The following is a 24,377-nucleotide window of genomic DNA, read 5'->3' as shown; positions in this document are numbered from 1 at the left end:
GTGGGTTCGAGCCCTGCGTCTGTGCTGACTGCCAGCTCAGAGCCTGGAGCCTGTTTCGGATTCTGTGCCTCCCTCTCTCTCTGACCCTCCCCTGCTCACGCTGTCTCTCTCTCTCTCTCCTAGAAATAAATAAAAATATTAAAAAAAAATTAAATGGTGATAAAACTCCCAACAAGTGTGGAACCCACACTTAAAAAAAAAAAAAAAAGTAACTTCAGACCCAGTAATATCTTTTAATGTCAACTTGAATATAAAACTGATGACTCTCTGGTGTTGAATAATAGACCACCTACAAAGATCTTGATCTAATGTTCAACTGTGACCAAACAAATGTCAGCTTACCAATTTTATGATCTATGCTAACTTTAGAAACTATAATTTTTATAGACAAAAAGAGCTTTGTTGAAGGCTGACAATCTGCTATAGGAAAACTCACAAAGCCTCTACTGACAGTATTCTTACTGATGATAAAAATACTGATGGAGTTCCAAGCTTCCTGGCTGAATGATTAATTCTCTCCTCTGAGGATAGCATGTAACAGAGATCCAGAATGAATAAAACAGACCATGTAACAGAGTTACAATGTCTCCATATCAGAATTAGTATGAAATCCATCTTATCACCACTTATAGTAGGAAACTATTGGAAGGCTAAGGGCATTATGTAAAATTAAAGTTAAAAAGACAGCCACTATCCCTAACAAATATCAGAAGAGCCCCACAAAAACAAGGATTATCAGTCACATGGTGAGTCTTTAAAATATATTAAAAAAGAAAATATAAAAGCTAATATCAAATATATCTGCCAAAATGACAAATATAAATGGGATGAATGCACTTATTAAAAGAGAAGCGATCACAGATTGGATTACAAAGGGGAAAAAAACTCCGTGCTACAATCAGGAGTAAAATTTATAAGAAAGTAATTCAGAAAGGTTAAAAATAAAAGGATCGCTGGAAAAAAACTTGCCTAGGTGAATATACTAGTCCAATGCAAATTAAAAAGAAAGCATGGGACAAGATTTTATTATCAGGCAAGACAGAATTCAGGACAAAGAGCATTAAGTAAGACAAAGACAGGTGCTTCATACCAGTAAAAAGATGAGATGAATGAAAGACTTTTCACCCCACATCTTTGAAATTCTTTTAGATTCTGAACCACTAGAATATACTACCTCTTCAAAAAATAAAATTGTTGATTAGGAAAGTGAAAGAAAAGGAAAGAATGGATTACAGAATTGATACAGGGACTCCCAGGAGATGTTCATGCCCTTCCCTGGACTTGAACCCGGCAGTCTGGGAGTCCAAGGACAGAGGAGCTGGAGCCATCCTGCCACCTTGTGGAACATTAGAGAAGGTGAACGCAAGGAGGAAAGAAAGGAGAAGAGCTCCTAAATCCAGCCATGCCTGATTCTAGCCTACTTTCAAGCTTTTCACTTATACAAGTTGATATGTTCACATTCGACTTTTAAAAAAAATCAGTAGGAATTCACTACAAAATAAGAGATTTCAAATTGAGAAACTGCTGCTCAGAGAAGGAAGTAGACACAGTGACACAGACAGCTTCTAAGAAACTTGGCAACCTCTACCCAAGTCCACATGGGCAACAATGAATGGAGGCAAGGAAGAACCGAAGTCGGATTTTAGCTGGTAAGTCCGCTTTAGATCAAACCAACAGGCAGGCAGAGTACCATTCAGAGATTCTGAAGACTAGAAGGACCCTCCTCCCAGCCTTCCTCACCAAGCGGAGATGATGGAATCTTAGCCAAGATGCCACTGGACACTAAAAACTAAAAGCAGATTTAGGGCCTCTGCTGGATTAGAGAGTGGAGGTAAACACAACAGGCCCACCCACAGAGGACAGGCCTGTTGGGGAATGAGAGGCAGGCTCGAGAACTTCCTCACTCGCTGTGCAAGCTCCGTGAGGCCTCAGGACAGAGGGCCAAACCCCAGCAACTATTCAAGGCCAGCATGCAGGACTGCTCTGACCTTCAAAAGAAGAGGGAAGTTTTACTTTAATCTAAGAAATCTGTATTAGGGAAATCCATGTCGTTCTAAAACTTTCTCTAGCTTTCTCTAAACTTTTGGTTTTACTTTTTCTTCTACAGTGATTGTTACTTTTGTTGTTGTTGTTGTTAAGGTAAAGCTGCATCAAAAATCTCCAATCTGGGGCGCCTGGGTGGTTCAGTCAATTGAGCAGGCAATTCTTGATTTCGGTTTAGGTCATGATCATGATCTCAGTCATGAGATTGTGCTCCACTCAGCATGGCCCTGCTTAGGATTCTCTCTCTCTCCCTCTCTCTCTGCCCTTCCCCTACTCATGTGTGATCTCCCTCTCAAAATGAATACATGAATTTTAAAAAATAAATTAATAAATTTTTAAAATACACACATTAAAAAAGATCTCCAATCTGTCTTAACAACCCTGATAGGGAAGTACTTCTTCGCAATGAGGTGAGGAAAATAAGAGGATTAGAATACTCAAACTTGGGAAACCAAAGGGAAATGGAGAATGTGAAGGGGGAGGAAATGGAGGCAGATAAAGCCCAAAGGGCCTCAAGAAGCCATTCATTTCCGCCCAGGATCAATCATGACCTCCCAGCTTTTCTTCCCTGACCCTGGAAATCTTCTCTAACAATGAATTCTCTTGAACAACATTTTAAAACCTCTATCCTTTCTTGAACTTTCAGCTCATCACAATCGTGGTTCTTTTTACTGCCCATCTCCACAGACCATACCCCAGCTCTCTGTGCACATTCTTAAAAGTCGGCCAAGACTCACCTCTCCTAAGACTCTTTCCCAGAAGAAGAACCACATGCTAGGAAGGCCCATGCTTTCTACTAGACACATGGGACTGTGGTTTGTAAAGTAATAGCTCTAGAAATAAAGCTACTTTGTTTTAAGCACACATGCTTTTTGTTAGAAACTTTACTGCCAGAGACAGAAATACAAACAGTAATATGCATTATAAAGGAATGAGAATTTCATGAAATATTAACCAAAATAATAGATCAACTATGCTATGAAACATTAGTCCTTTTAAAGTCCAGAAACAGAGGTGAGGGAAGGGAATGGTTGCTTCCTCGTGTGTTTTTCCTGAGAGTTCATATAACACAGTGGTTGAAAGCATGTGCTTCAGAGTCAGGAAGTCTGGACCAAATGCCAGTTCTGCCATTTACCAGTTGTAGGACACTACACTCAACATCTCTCTGCTTAGTTTCCTCATCCATAAAATTTGTGTTAAAAGAACAGTAGTAGCTCCTTCACAGGATATGTGTGAATATTAAATCAGTCAGTAAACAGAAAGTCCTTAGAATATTATCTAAAACATATTGTTAGCTATTGCTACTTATTATTACTATTATTACCGCTACTTAGGAATGAGAGAAAGTAGTCCTGTACTCAAAAGAAAAGGGGAAAAAGAGAGAGAAAGGAGAGAAAGCTTTAGATGTGACTGAACAAGACAGGACAAAGGGAAAAAAAAATGTCAGCAATAAGGAATCTTGTCCATAGCTACCAAGATAGATCTCCAATAGCATCTTTTTCACCCCAAGAGGAACAAGGGTGAAGGGAAGAAAAGCTAATGTGTGATTTCAGAAACCACTGCACCTCCTCCAAACCATCTCACCTATTTCTGATACTTGAAAGCTCCTTAGATAGAAGCAAAGCAGTTTCATTTCACAAGTAGAAACAAAAGTTACTCAGTAGTAACTTAAATAGCAGTTTTCAAAAAAAGATGAGAAAACAAAAAGATACAGAAAGGCTTACCTATACTAACATTATTTTTTAAAGTTAAACATAAGGAAAACTAAAAACAGACGTTGGTAAGCTCTAAAAATTGATTACTAAGACTGGAATATTGTGCACTGCCTCATTTTGAAGAAAAATATTTAAGTTCAGAAAGTATGCTCCAAATCTGAGATGATCACAGTTTAAATGTTATCCACTGTTTTATATACATATAATAATTATAACACAAGGTGATTTTTTAAAAATAATTTATGCTTCCTGTACTTCCAAAGATATTTTTTTCAATCACAAATACCACAAAATCATTATGTGACATTATATTTGCCTTTGAGAAAATGAAGGGAAAAAACCCAACTTTTTTGAGAACTATCATCTTACATAAGCCTGAAGATGACTATCAGCATTAAAACATTCTCAGATAGCTGCAAATTCATTTCATTTTTTTCATGCATGATTAAAAGCATTTTCTCAGCAAAAGACACAAAATCAAGACTATTTCACTCAGATCATATGCCTTTTGAGTTGACTAACAAGCTCAAGCCTGCCTCAGACAACCTAAAATAACCAATCTTCTTAAACTAATGCTTTTCTCTATAAATACTGACTCTGATATTATGCCCAGAAAGACATGCTTCAAAAAAAATCAACAAATTGACTATCTGAAATTCATAGTACAATGAATAAAAAAATTATACACAAATAACACACCAGTTAACCGGTGTTTCCTTTTTCATTCAAGTCAACAAATCTTCACTGTGTAAATACTACAGGAACAGAGAAAAATAAAACGGAAGTCCTCTGCCTTGTATTATAGGTTGAATTGTGTCCCCTAAAATTCTTATGTGTAAGTCCTAACCCCCAGTATCTCATAATATGACTTTACTTGGAGACAGGGTCCTTACAGAGGTAATCAAGTTAAAGGGAGGTCCTTAGGGTAGGCTCTAGTTCAGTATGACTGGTGCCCTTATGACAAAGGGAACTATGCACATAAAGACATACACAGAAGGGAAGACAACATAAAGAGACAGAAGCAGGAGATAACTCTCTGTGAGCCAAGGAAAGAAGCCTGGAAGATCTTTCTGTCACAGCCCTTAGAAAGAATCGACCCTGTTGATACCTTGATCTTGGACTCCAGGCTTCCAGAACTGGGAAACAATACATTTCTGGTTTTTAAGCCACCCAATCTGTGATACTTTGTTACGGCAGCCCTAGCAAATTAGTAATACTCTACAAAAGCCTCAACATCTATTTAAAGAGGCTTATAAACAAATCACTGGAATACCAAACAGATTGAGAGGAATGCTGTGGAGGTAGCTGCCAATTCCAAGTGTGTAAATATACCCACCATGGCTGATTTTAAGCTACCCATGCTTTAACAACATGACAGAAAATTCTTGGAAACATAACAATCCATTCACAAAGCTACTAAAAGCCAGCTGTGGCACAGACCAAAAATGCAGGCGTCAGTATTTAATATCTACAGGCAACTCCAATTATAGCCAAGGTTGGACTCACAACTAAAAACTGCTTCATAAAAGCAGTAAGATTATTAGGATATAGAGTATTTTAAAAGATAGATGTGGGAAAAACACAATATGCAACCCAAGAATAGCTTAAGAATGATAGAAAACAAATGATGAATGAAAAATAAGAGCTAATATTTACCCAGTACTTACTATGTTCTAAGCACTGGTTTAAGCCCTTACATGTATTAACTAACATAATCCTCACTACAACTTCATGAAATAGTTGTATTATTATACACCTGTTTTTCAGTAAGCAAAACAGAGCCACAAAACTTGTTAAGATCCACAGCTAAAAAGTGAGGAAGCTAGGATTCAAACGCAGGGTGTGTGGCCCCAGACCTGTACTCAGACCACTGCCCTGTGCCATCTCTCACTGTACGTGACATGTTCGGAACATGCCAATGGTCTGGGGCGGCCTGGGCCCAGGGACAGGGAATAAGAGACCAGGTGGGAGAAAGTGTGCCGTTCTTCTGGCCTCAGGTAAAGGCTACCTTACATGAGCAATGGGTTTGCAAATCAAACTCTGCTAAGATGGATTAATTTAACCTTCCTATATGACTTCTTATTTAAATGCATCAAATCAAATTAGAATTTGAAAATACCTAAAAGTCTGCAAGTGAAAATCTCTCCTAAAACAAAATCACCATCTCCTTATCTGTTCCGTGTCTAATTCCTGATTTTTTCATGTAAGGATTGCTTAGCAGGTAAAAAGCACCTGTAATCACTCAGGAGCAATCAGCATGACCTAGAGACCCTGAGAATAAAAGGAGGAAAAATCACACAGATTCTTGAAGCTATGAAGAGAATTCCAGAAGATGAGGCTGCACACACTAAGCACCCAGAGCACAGGCAAGCAGAAAAGGCACAAACTTTCCACTCTTGTAGTTAGAATAGAGACACCCACAAACACTTCGCATCACCACAGCCCAGGGGACTAATGAATTCCACTGCTGTCTTCTACATTTAGCCAGCATTTAACTCCAGAACTGTACTTTTAAAAAATCACTGTATATTTATGTGTTTGCACAGCACTGTCACAGATCAGCATTTTGACAAAGGTGGTATTCTGGTATATGGGATAACAACAGGAGTGGATAAAAAACATATCTCTGAAGTAAAATCTTTGCACTGTTACTATAGAAGGAAAGATAAAGTGGAAGGAAATATGCAAGCAGGAAGCAAGACAGAAGCTTCTCTCTTTCTAAAAGCATATGTTTCTACTTACAGAGGGCCGTGGAACTAACCTAAAGAAGCCCTTTCCTCACAGAATGTGAGGGGAGTCTAAGCTCCGTCTCTCTGTAACAATAAGTAGGTGGGAAGGAGGCAGAATATGACAATCAACCCACAGGCCAAGCTGTTCCCACTGTTCTCTGGAAGGTAGAAGAAATAGGATTTCATTATGTATGGGTGGGCAATCTCTTGTCTTGCTCAATTTAATCACCCACAGATAAACTTTGTGACATCTGGGGGTTGATAGTTAAGAGTTACATAAAAAACTGTAAAGTATACTTACCTATAAGGTAATTCATACATAAATGATACCCTGACTTAGCAACTAGAAACTGTTCAGACTTAAAAATGGCAGTTACCACTTTATCAAGTACTTCCACACTCACAGTACTTCAGTCAGAACTACAACTAGTATTGATATTCCTATTTGCAAGAAAAGTTATGTCTACTTAAAGTATTTAAACACCTGTCATTTTCCAGCTACTTTGAAAAATGAGGCTGAAGAAACTCAGCATCCAAGAAAGACAGACGGTGGTGTGACTTAATTCTAGTAAATAGCTACAGATGAACATAAGGTTAAGAAAAACATTTTACATCATCACCCAGAACCCACAGATACTGATACTCTTCTATTGCTACTGTAACAAATCACTACAAACTTAAAACAACAGTCATTTATTATCTCAGTTATGTAGGTCAGAAGACTGACCCTGGTCTCACTGGACAGACCTGTGTTCCTTTCTGGACGCTCCAGGTGAGAATGGAGTTCCCTGTTTTTTCCAGTTTCTAGAAGCAGGCTACATTCCCTGGCTCATGTCATCTTCTCTGTTTCAAAGCCAGCACTGGGGGTCAAATAAGTACATTACATCCCTCTGACCTCCTCTGCTTCCCTCTTCCACATTTAAAGGACTCCTGTGATTAACTGGACCCATCTGGATAATTCAGGGCAATCTCCTGATCTTAAAGTCATCTGAGCAGCAACCTTAATTTGCCCTTACAATGTAAGCTGACATTTTCACAGGTTCCAGGAACTGGGATGTGGATATCTTTGGAGGGCCATCATTCTGCCTTCTACAGACAGAAAGACAGACGGGGTGTGTGTGTGTGTGTGTGTGTGTGTGTGTGTCTTCTACAGAGAGACAGACAGGGGTGTGTGTGGGTGTGTGTGTGTGTGTGTAGCTACTTGGCCACTTAAGCTTATCCCCTCATTTAGAAAAATTTATAGCTTATAAATTACATAGTTACTACTTCAAAGGACTGTTGTTTAAATTATATGAGCTAATAAAAGAATACGCCTAATAGAGTAGCAGCTTCATTAACTTTTTTTTTTTGTAATTTTTATCTCATCTTTGTTTAAACTTTTCTCTCATTGTAAAATGCTTTTCCCAGCACCTGTCTATTAAGTGCTACCTATCATTCTAGGCCCTCTCTTACATAAACTTTCCCTACATTCTGTAAAACTGCATTACCTGATACAGCAGCTATTCATCGCATGTGGCTGGCTATCAAGGCCTTGAAATGTGGCTAGTGGCTGTCAGAACTGAGATGTGCTTTAAGTGTAAAACATACTCAATTTTGAGAACTCAGTGTGTAAAAAGGAATGTAAAGAATTAGTGTATAAAAAAGAATGCAAAAGAAATACACAATGAGACGAAGTTTGGGATATGAAAAATTAATGTACCCCCAAATTCACTTGTTTCCTTTCATTTTCAATGTGGATGCCATAAATGTAGTTTATTTATTGAGACAGTGAGAGAGAGAGAGAACACAAGGGAAGGACAGAGAGGGAGAGAGAATCCCAAGCAGGATCAACACTGTCAGCCCAGAGCCCAAGACAGGGCCCCATCTCACAAACCATGAGATCATGACCAGAGTTAAAACCAAAGAGACGCTTCATGGAGTAAGCCACTCAGGCACCACCCCTGGCCACCAGAAAATTTTAAATCACGTATGTGTTCAACGGTATCTTAAGAACCGTGTTGCACAGTGACAGACGGCAGCTACACTTGTGGTGACCATAACGTAATGCATAGACTTGTGGAATCACTCACTATGTAGTACACCTGAAACTAATGTAACACTGTGTGTCAACTATACTTCAATAAAAAATAAACAAGGGGCCCCTGAGTGGTTCAGTCAGTTAGGTGTCTGACTTCCGCTCAGGTCATGATCTCACGGTTCATGAGTTTGAGCGAGCCCCATATCAGGCTCTGTGCTGACAGCTTAGAGCCTGGAGCCTGCTTCGCATTCTGTGTCTCCTTCTCTCTTTGCCCCTCCCCCGCTCACACTCTGTCTCTCTCTCTCTCTCTCTCTCTCTCTCTGAAAAATAAACAAAACATTTAAAAATAAACAAAGCAACATGTGACTTCCATGTGTGGATCACATCTTATTTCTACTAAGTAGTACTGCTCTCTCTTGTGTACTGTTAGTATTCAGTTTGCTTTCCAATCACACAGTGTATTAATCTGCTTTGTACACAGAGCAATCTGTGTATGTGCTGGCTGTCTAAATAGACTGGTAGCCCTCATTGGGCAAAGGTAATAATTGTCTTTTTTGTTGTTGTTGTTCCTAAATTTTTTTAGGTTTATTTATTTATTTTTGAGAGAATGACAGAGCAAGCAGGGGAGGGGGAGAGGGAGAGAGAGAGGGAGAGAGAGAGGGAGAGAGAGAGAGACAGAGAGAGACAGAGAGAGAGAGAATCCCAAGCAGGCTCTGCACTGTCAGCAAAGAGCCCGAGATGAGGCTTGAACTCACAAACCATGAGATCATGACCTGAGCCAAAACCAAGAGTCGTACATTTAACTGACTAGCCACCCAGACGCCCCCAAGGTGATAATAATCTAATCTCAATGAGATTCGTGACAACTGTATAATAAATGTTTGTGAAGCATATATCATTAACAGGAATAACCAGAAATCAATACGTCATTCTTTGAAGCAACTTTTTCTTGGGTTAAAGACAGGCTTAGGATGTAGGGCAAATGGAAAAAGCTTTATTAAATAATACTTAGATTATTATATACAATGCACTCCTCTATCTTCAAATCTATACTATTCTAATTCATTTTTTTTAATGGTAATTGCCCTCCACAAGATTGTTTTCATGAGTCATTAATGACTCAGGACTTTAGTTAAAAAAGCACTGCCATGATGGCTCAGGTGCAGGCCTTCCTGACTAGACACAAAGTGCCCTGAAGACACTCCACTGATCTCAATGGCCCTACCACGTACAGACTAACCCTGTGGATGGTCATGGTCCAACACAGCCATCACGGAAGGAATGCAACTCATGCATTCCACTCTCTACCAGCCTTCTTATTAGGGTTGGGGACAACCTAGTATAACCACATTCTGTGTTCAGGGTTCACATCCACTCCTATGAGATGCAGAGCCCAGCTCAGCCTGGCCAAAAAGAGTTGGTCGGAGCTGAAGTACAAAAAGAAAGAATTCAAGATGACACTGAAGGAATGAGTCCCAAGAACTTGTCAGAGTTTACTAAATTGTTGGAGTGTGTAGGAGCTCCCAAGCAAACCTGGAGAAACATCATCAGCCTCAGGATTATATGTATTAAGTCAAGTTATATATTAAATCAAACACCAAACAGAAGACAGAAGGAGAGATAAGAGAGTAAGGAAGGAACAGAGTGGAAAGAAAAATGGTAGAGGGGAAAAAACATAGCAGGACTTCAGAGACTTTTATTACTCTAGAGATCAACTCAAGCTCGCAGTCAAAAATAACCCACAAAAAAAGAAGAGGGAAGAGAGAAGAAATTCCTGGCCTGAAAACAAGAGATAAGAGAATAATCTCAAAGTAATCAAGAAAAAGAAAGGAAATTAATTGAGAAATCTCTCTTCAGTGGGGAGATTCGACAGGTAGGAGTCATTGCAAAGACTAATAAGTCTAAGAATGATAAGTCTAAGTCCACTTAGACATAGGCTTAGACAAGGATTAGACCATAAGCAAGTCCAGAGAAGTTCACAGTCAAGCTAGCCTCAGGTTTTTTATTTAAAATAGATACTGAAAGGAAGTTTTGCTACAAGGGAAGAAAGGAGAAGGAATCTCTTCCTGAACTATGAAGAGGGAAAGGGAAGAAAGAAGTAATTGAAGAAATGCTATAGACAGATGGCTACCTATATTAAGAGTTCAATTATGGAGATATTTGTATTTTAAACTGCCACTAGGTTATACCTTATTGATAGCAGAAAGTAGACTGACCAGCATCAATTACAACTGGGGACCTAGTAGGGTTTGCCGCTTACTACCTCAGTGACCTTGTAACTTCAGAATAAAATGCTTTAATTAGGGGACTTTCTGCAATTACATCTTCAATCCCAAATGAATAGGTATATTTACAAAAATCAAGTAGAAGTAGTAAAAAAAAATTATGCATACCTCACACAATGCTTTTCAAATCTTCTGTTTAAGCAGTCTGGCCCCAGCTTGGGGGTTCTCTGAATTAATCAGTTAACCCATTCCCCCAAACTCTTCAAATGCTATTTCTTACTATTAACTACTACCAGTAAACCTATTACATGTACATTCCATTTATACTTTCTAAGTAACTCCCTGAGGAGTTACACTCAGTGAAAATGCACAAAGGCTCAGAATTTACATAAACCCTATAGCAAACACTATTGTACAGTAACTATCATGTATTAACTTAGCATGTTTTAAAATCTGGATGTTGGGGCACCTGGGTGGCTCAAGTCGGGTAACCATCCGACTTCGGCTCAGATCATGATCTCTCGATTTGGGAGTTCAAGCCCCGTAACAGCCTCTGTTGCTGACAGCTAAGAGTCTGGAGTCTGCTTCAGGTTGTGTCTCTCTCTCTCTCTGCCCTTCCCTGACTCAGTCTCTCTCTCTCTCTCTTTCTCTCTTTCTCTCTCTCTCTTGCTCTCTCAGAAATAAACAAACATTAAAATGTAGATTTTCACATATAGGAACATGCCCATTTCATATATATTAAACACACCCATTAAAAGTCCTGGCTAGATATATTAAGAACTATCAGTTGGGGATATAATGTAGAGCATGGTGACCACACTTAATAATACTGAATTGTATATTAAAAGTTTCCAAGAGAGTAGATCTTAAAGGTCCTCATCATAAGAAAACATTTGTAACTATGCATGGTGATGGATGTTAACTTACTGTGATCATTTCACAATATAAATATCAAACCATTATGTTGTGCATCTGAAACTAATGTTTTATATCAATTATACTGCAATAAAAATAAAATACAAATCTTTAAAACAAAAACAACTGTTTCTTGTTAAGGCCACAAGGAAAAAATCTTACAAAAGTTTCTTTTGTATTTGGTTATTAAAAAGAAAAAAAAAATGAAAATACAATAGCATTTCCACCAGGAAAGTAATTCATAATGTTTTTTAAAAATCTATATAAAACTGATTTTTATTAAGACTTTTTCCTTAAATGCTTTCTTAAAGACATTTTTCTTCCTGAGTATGAGATTTTTTTCCTGCTACTTAATCTGATACTGAATTTTCTAAATAGTAAAGTGAAATTATTATATAATAAACAATGAAATGCAATGACAAAGGAGTCAGTCAACTTTATATTTATCTCCTACTCTAGAATCAAAGAATGAGGAAAATGAAAAAAACAAAGAGAACGAGAGAGGAAAAAAAAAAGATTTCCTATGAGTACCACACAGGAAAGGTTTCAAGTACCAGAAATGAGGTTGGGACCTTGTTTTAATCAATATCAATCTTTAAAATAATTACATAATTCCTCGTCAGGATAACTTAGCCATGTAGATTCCATTAGTATTTACTGTAAGGGAATATCCATGGAAATGTCAAAAAGCTTAAATAAAGTAACATTTTTTTAAAGACTAAAAACAATAGGAAAAAAATGATATGGAATTCTTTTCTTGTTGTTTTAAGTTTTTACTTAAATTCCAGATGATAAGGAGTTAATATGGTCCTTCCAAAAGAAGTGAATGAGTTGGCCACATCCATACCATTTAAATATACCTTTATTATCATACATACTGTATGCATGAATTACTAAAACTATAACTACTATAACAATCCCTCCATTTTATAAAACTAAAATCATTTGTCTTAAGAAAAGCAAATAGGAAATACCCATCTTCCCTATCCCAAAAGTCACTTGTTTAATCATTCACTGATCATTTAATTGCCTATTATATGCAAGCCATTTTGATAGGTACTGGGGACACAAAGGATCATTATGATATAGTTTTTGCCACCAGCCATTCCTTCTCCATCTTCTTCACAGGAAACTTTTTATCCAACCCCTCCATAATATTGCTCTCTCTTCTGGTTCTTTTTCACTTTCACTTTACACAACCTTTCTCTCCAAACTCCACATCTGTCTCCAAACAAGCTGCCATGCGCCCCCTAGCAGACCAAACTAGCTCCTGTTCCCTAAGAAAACCATGTTCTCCTATACCTCCACCTCTCTGGCTGTCATTTTTCAAGTCTCAGTTCTGGCCTATTCTTCTAGGAAGCCTTACCTAACTCCTTCTGGAAAAGTCTGATGTTCTCATGCTACCAGTCACTCTATAGAATCTTAACAATCAGCACTTTCATTATAAATGTTTATTTACTTCCATGACTACCAATCCCCTAGACTATAAAAATCGGGAGAGTAGGGATCTTCTTCATTTTTCACCTTCACTATCTAATAATGAACTTGGCACAAAGTGAGCACCCAATAAATGTTTTTTAAGAATAAATGAATGTATTACAATGTATAACTCAGAGGATATATCAATAGATTGAAAATATACTGGAAATATCTATCAATACGGATATTTTTAGTGATAATAAAAGAATAATCAGGGTGCTTGGGAGGTTCAGTTGGTTAAGCATTCAGTTCTTGATTTTGGCTCAGGTCATGATCTTGTGGTTCTTGAGTTGAAGCCCCACGTGGGGGGATTTCCAAGCCCCTCCTTGGGATTTTCTCTCTCCCTCTCCCTCTGTTCCTCCCCACCTCGTACTTTCTCTCTCTCCTTCTCTCTCAAAAATAAACTTAAAAAAAATCAATTAGAATTTATTGCTATCTAAATTAGTAACATGAACTTGAAGGCAGAATAAAGTATCTTACTTAGAAAGGTGAGCTATCACGAAAAATGGAGAGTAACCAATCTTCAGGGAATTTAAGTGACCTTTCTAAGCTTCAAATTCATCATCTGTATTTCCCTATATCTCTGGTTCGAATTCTTTTTTTTCACATTCAAGCAATGGTCCCATTTATATTAGATTTAGGTCAAACACAAATACAAAATCTAAATGACAAGAAACAGATAAACGTGACATATACTACCCCTACTACATGCACCAGCACAATTCCCTAACTTAAGTTATCCCCTCCATCTTCAAATATGTTACCACATCTAGGGGCACCTGGGTAGCTCAGTCAGTTAAAGTGATCGACTTCAGCTCAGGTCATGGTCTCGTGGTTCGTGAGTTTGAGCCCCACATTGGGTTCTGTGCTAATAGCTCAGCTGAGATTGTGCCTCCTTCATCCTCTGCTCCTCCCCCACTCGAGTTCTGTGTGTGTGTGTGTGTGTGTGTGTCTCTCTCTCTCAAAAATAAAAACATTAAAAAAAACTTTTTAAGATGATACCACATCTATGCGCATATCACCACTACAACCCAAGCTTCTGTTAAATCAATCTACATTTTTTAACTCAAATACCAACTTAAGAATCTATATTCTATACCATAAAAATTTATAAAATCAAAGGTTTGCTTTACTAATTACATACTTTTAATAGGCCTATTTCCATTATTTAGTTCTTCTTTGTTCAATAAAGTTTTGAAATTTTCTTTAAGGTTTTGTTTTTCTTTTGGTGAATACAGTCCTAAATAATATTGCTTTTGTTGCTATTCCAAGTAGTATCTTCTTTTAAAAATCTTACTATTTGTTGCTGCTATATTAAAATACTATTCATTTTCGGCTATTGATTTTATTTAACCATCTTGATAAATCCTTATTACTGCTAATAACTTGTCACTTCTGCATCTTCTATGTAGGCAACATATGGTATGCACATGAACTTTAGAATTTTCAACATACAGTCTTTAAATGTTAACTACCTCTCATTTGTGCTGTTTAAAAATATACTTCTGGATAGTATCTGATCACTTTTAAGTAATAAGAATGTACATATGAGATAATTTATGATAACATTTAATTAATATATTGTATGAGGAGTTTAATTCCCTTCATGGAGAATTACAAAAAAGACAGGGATTGCAAAGAGGATTAGAAGGCATACCTATAGACAGAGATTATGCACAGAGAGATAAAGCTGGGGAAAAAAAGCATTTTATGAAACATTCAGCCTTTACTACTTCTGAAGCATTTTGACAAATTCTATTTTACTTTTTTTCACTGTTAGGTGCAACCTACCAAACTGATTTCATAAACTTTGGTTTGAAAAAAGCTGTCCTAGATCAAGGAGATTACCAACTTTTAAGGGGTGGCTTAGTCAGTTAAGCGTCCAATATCAGCTCAGGTCATGATCTCACAGTTTGTGAGTTCGAGCCCCACGCCAGGCTCTGTGCTGACAGAGGCTCTGACAACTCAGAGCCAGGAGTCTGCTTCAGATTCTGTGTCCTCCTTTCTCTCTGCCTCTCACCCCCTCTCACTCTGTCTCTCTCTCTCAGATATAAACATTAAAAAAAACTTTTTAATGAATTCTGCCACGTACTTCAGTTCCTGCATTTCTGTTTATGCTTAACATCACATTAGCAATAAAGAGCCCCATGAGCACTGGGTGTTATATGGAAACCAACTTGACAATAAACTATTTAAAATAAAATAAATTTTTTAAAAATTTAAAAAAGCAATAAAGAGCCCTTGTGTTGTTAAGCGGAATGAGAAAAAAAAAGAGGCAGTCTTAAAATGAAAGTGGAGGGCAAATCATTTAATTTATACTGTGGTTCAAAAAGAAAAACAGTGGTAAAGAGGTGAGTCTACAAAGCACATCACAACACAGAAAAACTGAACTGCAAAGAACCTGTTCCTTAATGGGGGACACATCCCACTCAAAGTGGGAGGAGCAGTTTATTATTTGCAGACAAGAACATGATCCTTGGTACCAAAGTATTGTTCACTTCAGTTTACTAGTTTTATACATTTGCCTGATCTTAATTTCAACTTTGATTTTGACTATTGTTACAAAAAAAAGGTATATAGCTAAAGCACTAGATTCTAAGTTTATAAATATTAAAGTCACATCCCAATAAAAATATTTTAAATCAAACTGGGTGGGAGGGTTAGCAAGATCTGTTTCCTGGGGCGCGTGGAAGGCTCAGCTGGCTAAGCGTCTGACTTTAGCTCAGGTCATGATCTCAAAGTTTATAGGTTTGAGCCCCCTGTCGGGCTCTATACTGATAGCTCAGAGCCTGGAGCCTGCTTCAGATTCTGTGTCTCCCTCTTTCTCTGCCGCTTCCCTGATCATGCTCTGTCTCTCTCTGTCTCAAAAATAAATTAAAAACATAAAAAGCATTAAAAAAAGAATTGTTTCCTTTACAATAGGTATTTTGGTACACTTGACTGACTCGGTAGAATATGAAGCTTTTGATCTCGGGGTCATGAGTTCAAGCAACACATGCAGGGTATAGAGATTACAAATAATAATAATAATAACCTTTAAAAAATAACATACATTTTTTTTACTTTTACAAAAGACATGTACTACCCCTATAACTTAACAAATTTAAAAGAAAATTCTAACACAAAATAATAAATGGAGTCACTAGGCCAAAGTGGAAAAAAACATCAAAATAAAGCACAAATTCTTCCCACTAGTGCCCATCATCTTCCATGAAACAGGTACAGTCTTCCTCTCTGTCCATAAACACACTGCCATATAGCAAATGATCACTAAACAGTTACATGCTAGATTCTGTCCCAGGCCACTCTTTGCCCATACACACCCAACACTCTACTCAATTCACTGTTCACAATTCTCTTACCCCATCTTGCGTTCACACTCCCCTGAATGCCCTCACCTTACCCAGGCTCATCTTCCCACCAAATTTAGGGACTTTTTGGCTTGTATCTGCATGCCACCTAGTGTTTGGTATGTACCACGTTTACTTGGTTCCCAACAACTCCTAATAGGAATCATATTGAAATAACTTCCTATAAGCCCAAGGCACGGAGCTTATTAAGTTTTGACAAAACTTATTAGAAGAGTGTGATCACTAATTCAGACCATCAAGTACTGGCCACTTAATATTTCATACGTGTGGAGCACTTTCTCTTAACCAAGTTAATCAGTAATATCTAGGGTTTTTTTCCTCTCATCCTTCAAAAAGATTTGATACTTTTTAACCAATGCTAAATTCAACTAATGACATTAGCAAGAAGTTGGACGTTAGCCATAACACAGATACCTAGTTTACATAACAATTGCTCTGATAATTATGCACACAGTCTCAAAGTAATAATCTCATTTTGATACTGAAACTACAAAACATTTTCCATTAAAAATTTGAAAATCAAAGTACAACAACACAGAGTGGTAATTAATCTCTAACAGAAATTAATTTAATAAAAGAAACACAAAATTAAAACACTGCAATGGTAGTTTCAAATATCTATAAAAGACATTCAGACGGTACAAATCTCCGTTATAAACAATCACCTCAGATAATAGTTTTGGTTAAACCTTTGAAGATGTAAGGCCCTCTGTGGACACAAAAACATAATAAAGTATTTCTCTTTCTAACACTGGAAGTATCCACAGCAGGAGTTATTCTTATTCCCCATCAAGATTTGAATGCTTTCTTCAAATCGGCAGCATAAACATCTACCCTTGGGTAAATGCTGATGCATTCAAGCATTTATTTCATAAGCCAAATTTCTTAGATCACTGTAGTACTGAAAGATATTCTTCTATACATATTTTACAAATCATGTAAACTGGTTAGGGTGATTTTATAACCAATTATCTTTCTCAATATCATGCAGCTTCAGAAAATTTCAAAAGTCAATACTGTAAACAATGAACACATACCACTGGCCGCATCATTTGCAACAGATAAAGGATGCCCACATACCCCTGCTTGGCCCTGGCTCTCTATATAGCTCTTTTATCCTCTTCGTTCTATTTCTTTCTATGTTCCTTCCTCCTAACTCTCAACTATGACGTTCTCCAAACTCCTTGGTCTTATTCTTGTTTCCCCTCAGGGACCGGTTTATTTTTTTTAAAGTTCAATTCTCCCATTTAGGTAGTGAACTTGCCTCTTTTCGTTTGTCATGCCACTCTTTTGCTCAGAAGCCTTACTGACTTCCAGCAGGATTCCAGACCCCTTTGCCGGATTTTATGGTCCTCAACCCTTTCTTCCCCATTTCTCAAAATGAAAGCTCACCTCCAATTAGAAAAGGGTAGTCTCTGTCCTCACACTTCCTCTAATATCTCTAGTCTCTGTGCCTCAGAGCTCATACTGCTTACAAACGCACACACAGGTGTGCATTCACACACACACACACACACAACCCCTTCCTCCTTCCCACTATCAGTTCAAAGCCTCCCATCCTGCAAATGTTGCCAGCCCAGCTCACCTCCTACACAAAGCCTTCTTTGGCTAGGACTGGCCCCAGGAAGCCCTCACCTCTCTGAACACAAAATTAAGCATCATCTGCTTTGTTCCTCTGATTTGCCTCAAACATCAATTTCCTTGAGAATTAGTAAACACAGCCTAATGTTTGTCTATTGTTTTCTACTGTTTTCCTCTTAACCAGTTTTATAGACATATAACATCTCTAAGCTAGAGCGAGCTTAAATGCAACTAATATAGTGTTGAAAATCATCCCTTTCCCTTTGTTTCTCTCTATATATTCTTACAACAAATGGGAAAGGTAACAAAAAATAATTTCCTAAGATCCAAACTGAAACTTAATAAACATTTTACATAAATAAAAATAATTAACCTAAGAAAATCTATCATTCTCACTAACATTATCATTACTAAGAAACAATTTTACCTTAGCATCTTAATTACCATGTGATACAAAGTAACTAAGTGTACCTGGAGAAAATAAATGTGAAGGTTCTGGTACTCTTCAAATAATTCACAGAACAGAAAATCCTATGGAGACCTCTTGTGGCCAAAGATTATAAAAAAATGGTAGTACTTTAAAATGCATATTCCATAATTCCAACCCCTTCTGCCTTTTCTCACACAGCTTTATTATTTCTTCAATATTAATATATATTAACCGGTAACTGACAAAAACTGCTATTTTTACCTTCAGATTTACAGAAGAAAAAGAATGAATTCTAAGTCTGAGACACCAGAATCTACCTATCACTGTTCAAAACAGACAAAAGTCCAGGCACCTGGGTGGCTCAGTCAGTTAAGCATCCGACTTCGGCTCAGGTCATGATCTCACGGTTCGTGGGTTCAGCCACATGTCAGGTGCTGTGTTGACAGCTCAGAGCCTGGAGCCTGTTTCAGATTCTGTGTCTCTGTCTCTCTCTACCCCTCCCCCACTCATCCTCTGTTTCTCTCTGTCTCAAAAATAAACTATAAAAACATTTCTTTAATAAAAAAATATTTAAAAAAATAAAATAAAATAAAACAGACAAAAGTCCAACAAAAACAAAACAGGCACCTGGGTGGCTCGGTCAGTTAAGCATCCAACTTCAGATCAGGTCATGATCTCATGGTTCTTGAGTTCAAGCCATGCATCAGTCTCTGTGTTGTAAATGCAGAGCCCACTTTGGATCCTCTGCTCCCTTCATCCTTCTCCTCTTCCCTGCTAACAGTCTCTCTCTCAAAAATAAACATTAAAAAAATTTCTTCTTGAAAATTTAAGGCTATATATATATAATATATATATAATTCAAGGGGAAATTAAGGCAGGACCACACCTGACACAGTAAAAATAAAATAATGAAAAAGTGAATTAAGTGTTAAATGCTAAAAACTAGATTAAATTTTAAAGAAAATTAAAATGGACTAAAATACATAGAATTACTGAAGTAATTTCAGAATGGAGAAAGATCTAAATATAAAAATAATAGAATGTTGGAGCCCTCTCCCAAGCCATGGACCAAATGAAGACAATAAAGCTTTTTGCAGAAAAAAAAGAAAAAAAAAAGAATGTTATTATAAGCATGAAGAACTTATTCGGTCCAATCAATCTACTAAAACACACAGAAACAGTGAATTAAAATATAATTGAAAATGTTTCTTAAAGAGAGTCAAAAAACAGCAACAAAAAATGGAAATCCCCAAGGGCCAAAAATAATAGGAGACACATTTGTGTCAGAAGGTGGCGGTGGGAGACAACACCATAAAGGGCCGTGCATAGGGAGCCGAATAAGAAGGCATTCCCAAAGAGAAAAGGGCAGAGGCAATATTTAAAAAGACAATGATTAATAATAATAATAAATAGTAATAATAAAGTTAATAACAGACAGCTTGCATCCATAAAGGGCTTTCTATGCCCGGCACTGCTACAAATATTTTACTTATGTTAACTTACTTAACCCTTAGAACAACCCTATGAAGTAAGCACTCTTATTACTCCTCTATTAAAGAAAAGGAGGGAGAAAAAAAGGGAAGGAAACTGAAGGACAACACAGCTGAATACCAAAAATTGATCAGGGGAAAAGTCAATTTTCTAACCAAAACCCTATGTCATAAGAGCCACAATGTTTGCTCGACTTTTGAATCTCTAGCACTCTGTTCCATCCATGGATACGGGTTAGCTTTAGACACTCAAAGAAATGTGGCTTAACTTTTGACTTTGTTAGTCTCATATGCGAATAAAACAAAAATTACATGTGCTTGGTAAAAATAGGAAAAGTTATATACTCTCAGTGCTAACCAAAGAAATACAAATTGAAATAAGACAAATGCAGCCATCATATTTGGGAAAGCCCACATAAGACACCAGAACTATCTTTTAGTATGCCAAATGGCTTCTGAATCTCATTTGATGGGAATAAACACTTAGTAACATCAGAAGCAATGCTGCCTACCAGCCAAAAATTCCATTTTTGGCAATGTCTTTGTGGAGTGTTTTCATATTCTATTGAATTTTTGCCTTTATTATTTTATTTTTAAAAAGTGGAAATCAGAAAAACGGAAGCGTTCATTCAACTGATCAACTTTACTCTCTGCTATATCTAAGTCAATTGAACATACAGCTATAAAGAAAAATGAACAAAACTAGAAACACAAATATTGGAAATAAAGTTTTAGAAGACTAACTTGAAAATTCTTAGAGATTTTATTAATTTTTTTAGACCTTCAAGAGCAACCCCTTGTCAGTCTACTGTGTCAGTTTTAATTATTCAGGTTTTAACTCACTGTCAGAAAAGGATTATAAACAAAATGAGAGGATTTGATACGGAAACTTTCACCTATCCAATTGGCAGAGATTGTTCAAATGATCCAATGTAAGCAAGGTTCAAGCAACTCTCCTATACTGTAGCAACAGAAGTAGAAGTTGAGATTACCAGTTCTAAACCTTTACAGTGTTTATACCCTGTGACCCAGCAATTCTACTTAGAGCAATTTAGCTTAAGGAAATAATCAGAAATGCACACAAATATTTCTATACATGGATACTCATCACAGCAATATTTATTAAAGTGAAAAAATAAATGCAGCATAACAAAAGGGATGGAGAAATTATCCACTTACATGACTGAAATGAGATGCAGTCATTTTGTTTCCTTTAAGTACTCACTGAAATATCAGCAAATGAAATGATGCTATCTAGAATTTGCTTCAAATAAATAATCCAAGGAAAGAGGAAGCAGGGATACAGATGAAATGAAATTGTCTGAGTTGAGCAATGTTGAAGCTGGTTGGTGAATTCACGGGGTTCACTATACTATTCTGTATAATTTTATATACGTTTCCCATAATAAAATAAAATAAAATTTCCTTCTAAAAAGTATGGGGGGGTGTATGCATGGGTGGCTCAGTCGGTTAAGCATCCGACTTCAGCTCAGGTCATGCTCTAGCGGTTCATGGGTTTGAGCCCCACGCTGGGCTCTGTGTTGACAGCTCGGAGCCTGGAGCCTGCCTTAGATTCTGTGTCTCCCTCTCTCTCTGTTCCTCCCCAGCTTATACTGTCTCTGTCTCTTCCTCTCTCAAAAATAAATAAAGATTAAAAAGCAAATTTAAGTATGGGCAAGTTTAAGTAAAAATATAGGGCACAAAACTGATTTTGCAACATGACTCCAACTTCATAAATCAAAAAAGGTGATGTATGTGCATAGCACTAACACACCAAAACATTTAAGAAGAAGTATCTCTGAGTTATAGGATTTGATTTATTTTTAGCTCTTCATTTTTTTTTTGGTAACTCCCAATTTTTCCTAAATGATTACGGATTAGTGTTATAATAAAAAAAGTATTTATTTTGAAATCTACTTAGAAGTTCAATTTAAATGAAAACGTGACACTCCTTAACTCTAAGAACAAAAAAATACTTGGAACCTCACTTATCCATAGGTTTGACTTTCCAACTGATTTGTCTATCTACTGAATAAAAGTCTTTATGGGCTCTCCTGCTTAGTCTAAAGTCCAAATTCTTCAATATACAGTCCTGTCCCCTGGAGCCACAGCCCACCTTTCCAGGGTCCTTTCTCCCCATACACTCCTCCAGGCGGCAGTATGGAATGGTCCCAACAATGTACCTTCATGTCTGTCGCTTAACATCATGCTTTGTGAATCCTGTTAGACAGGCACACATCTGCCTCTCCTGGGGGATTATAAACTCTGCCAGACAACGACCACAACCACATGCTCTTCCTCTGGATGCCACAGTGCCTAGTACACTGCTGTGTGAGATGTGTGACCTTAGATGTGATCATTAAAACTCCTGGACATAGCCACAGATTAAAACTTGCAGCATCTTCAAAATTATATAACCTTTCCAAGAAATGAACTCTAAATTACCTCTAAAAACTGAAGATAACAGGACGCCTGGGTGGCTCAGTCGGTGAAGCATCCGACTTCAGCTCAGGTCATGATTTCACGGTTCTTGGGTTCAAGCCCCGTGTCAGGCTCTGTGCTGACAGCCAGCTCAGAGCCTGGAGCCTGTTTCAGATTCTGTATCTCCCTCTCTCTCTGACCCTTCCCTGCTCATGCTCGCTCTCTTTCTCTCCCTCTCTCAGAGAAATAAATATAAAAACAGTAAAAAAAATTTTTTAAACTGAAGATAAATTACTAAATAATATCATTAAACTACAGTAAAAGCCCTACATTAAGGTGATATTATGGATAATTTTATCTTTTTTTTTTTAATTTCCACCACAACTGTTAAAATATTTTTGTAGGTAAAAACCTTTTAACAACTTTAATGAGTTTAATAAGGACCAGTTTGGGAATTAAATCTGAGTTTGGAAATCAGTAGTATTTTCCAGCGATGTGCCAACTCACCGAGCGGCCGTGGCTCTGTGGACAAGCGCCTCTGTTCGCTCTGACAAGTGTGAGGGGAGCAGCAGTTCCACGGGCTGCAGGCACAATATCCGGGTTTCGAGCTCTGAACGGGAAGCAGAGTCCTGGAAACTATCAAACACGACCTCACCTGTGGCAGGCTGCACTCCCTGAAAACAAAAATACAACATCACAGAAGAAAGACCTTTCCCAATTATAACCTTGACACATTATAAACACACGCGGAAACAGTAAAGAGGATATACCCTCTACTATGTAGTCCATTTCTAAATGGTTTGAAAACCTGTGTGCTTTCCAAGATTATTATGTAAGAAGTCAGATTCACCAATGTCTATACTATGCTAGATGGTATTTTAGAGAGACACCCTGAGCCAAGTCTTGGATCTAATGAACTTGACAGAACGACTCTGACCAGTCACCAAATCCTCAGTTTCCTCCTCTAACTGGGAATAAGCCAGCCTATTTTCACCTTCAGGTTATTGCAATGGTCAGATCATAGAACCAACGTGAAGGCTTTATAAGCCATTCAGTACTGTACAAATAACAGCTGTCATCACTAAAAGTAATAAGTTCCTAGTAACATGGCCACCAGAGCAGTAGTAAATTTATATTTCATTTTATAAAATTAATCAATAAAAGTACAATTTAAAAAAAAATAACACAAATATAGCAAACTCCAAATGAATCCCAAGTAGAGAGTTTATCTCAGGAAATAACCATGAAAACTAAAAGCTACTCCCTATCATCCCAAGCCAATATCGCAAAGATAAACTGGAAAAAGTCATGGTTTGGGAAAGGAGGAAAAAGTTTAATGACCTTGCCAAGGTTGCGGGGTGACAGAGTGGTAGAGACAAGGTCCATGTGGTCTCACTCCACAGGCCACTCTCATGTCCTCTGCTCATGGTAAAGTATTGCATGGGACTCCTGGGTGACTCACTTGGGTAAGAGGCCAACTTTGGCTCAGGTCATGATCTTGTGGTTCATGAGTTCAAGCCCCTCGTCAGGCCCTGTGCTGACAGCTCAGAGCCTAAAGCCTGGTTTGAATTCTGTGTCTCCCTCTCTCTCTGCCCCTCCCCTGCTTGCCTTGCTCTCTCAAAATAAATAAATAAACATTGAAGAAAAAAGTGGAGGGGCGCCTGGGTGGCTTAGTCGGTTAAGCGTCCGACTTTCGCTTAGGTCATGATCTCGCGGTTCGTGGGTTCGGGCCCCGTGTCAGGCTCTGTGCTGACTGCCAGCTCAGAGCCTGGAGCCTGTTTCAGTCTGTGACTCCCTCTCTCTCTGACCCTCCCCTGCTCACACTCTCTCTCTCTTAGAAATAAATAAAAAAATTAAAAAAAAAAAGTGGAGCGCCTGGGTGACTCAGTCAGGTGAGCATCTGACTTCTGCTCAGGTCTTGATCTCACAGGTTGTGGGTTCGAGCCCCGTGTTGGGCTCTG

General features: G+C 37.7%; 1 protein-coding gene across 2 annotated transcripts in view; it reads right to left on the bottom strand.

Moving 5' to 3' along the window:
- MSH3 (mutS homolog 3) overlaps nucleotides 1-24,377 on the bottom strand; it is a 179,616-nt gene that overhangs the window by 131,124 nt on the left and 24,115 nt on the right. For both annotated transcript variants that reach the window (XM_039220117.1, XM_039220118.1), the window contains exon 8: nucleotides 22,924-23,090. In XM_039220117.1, the coding sequence (XP_039076048.1) occupies nucleotides 22,924-23,090 (167 nt within the window). The remainder of the gene's footprint in view (nucleotides 1-22,923; nucleotides 23,091-24,377) is intronic.

Source organism: Hyaena hyaena, unplaced genomic scaffold (genome assembly GCF_003009895.1).
Source record: "Hyaena hyaena isolate Hyena2069 unplaced genomic scaffold, ASM300989v1 scaffold_862, whole genome shotgun sequence".
In the NCBI taxonomy this organism is placed as follows: Eukaryota; Metazoa; Chordata; class Mammalia; order Carnivora; family Hyaenidae; genus Hyaena; species Hyaena hyaena.
The sequence above is the reverse complement of the archived record's forward strand: the minus strand, read 5'-3'. Positions and strand labels throughout refer to the sequence as shown.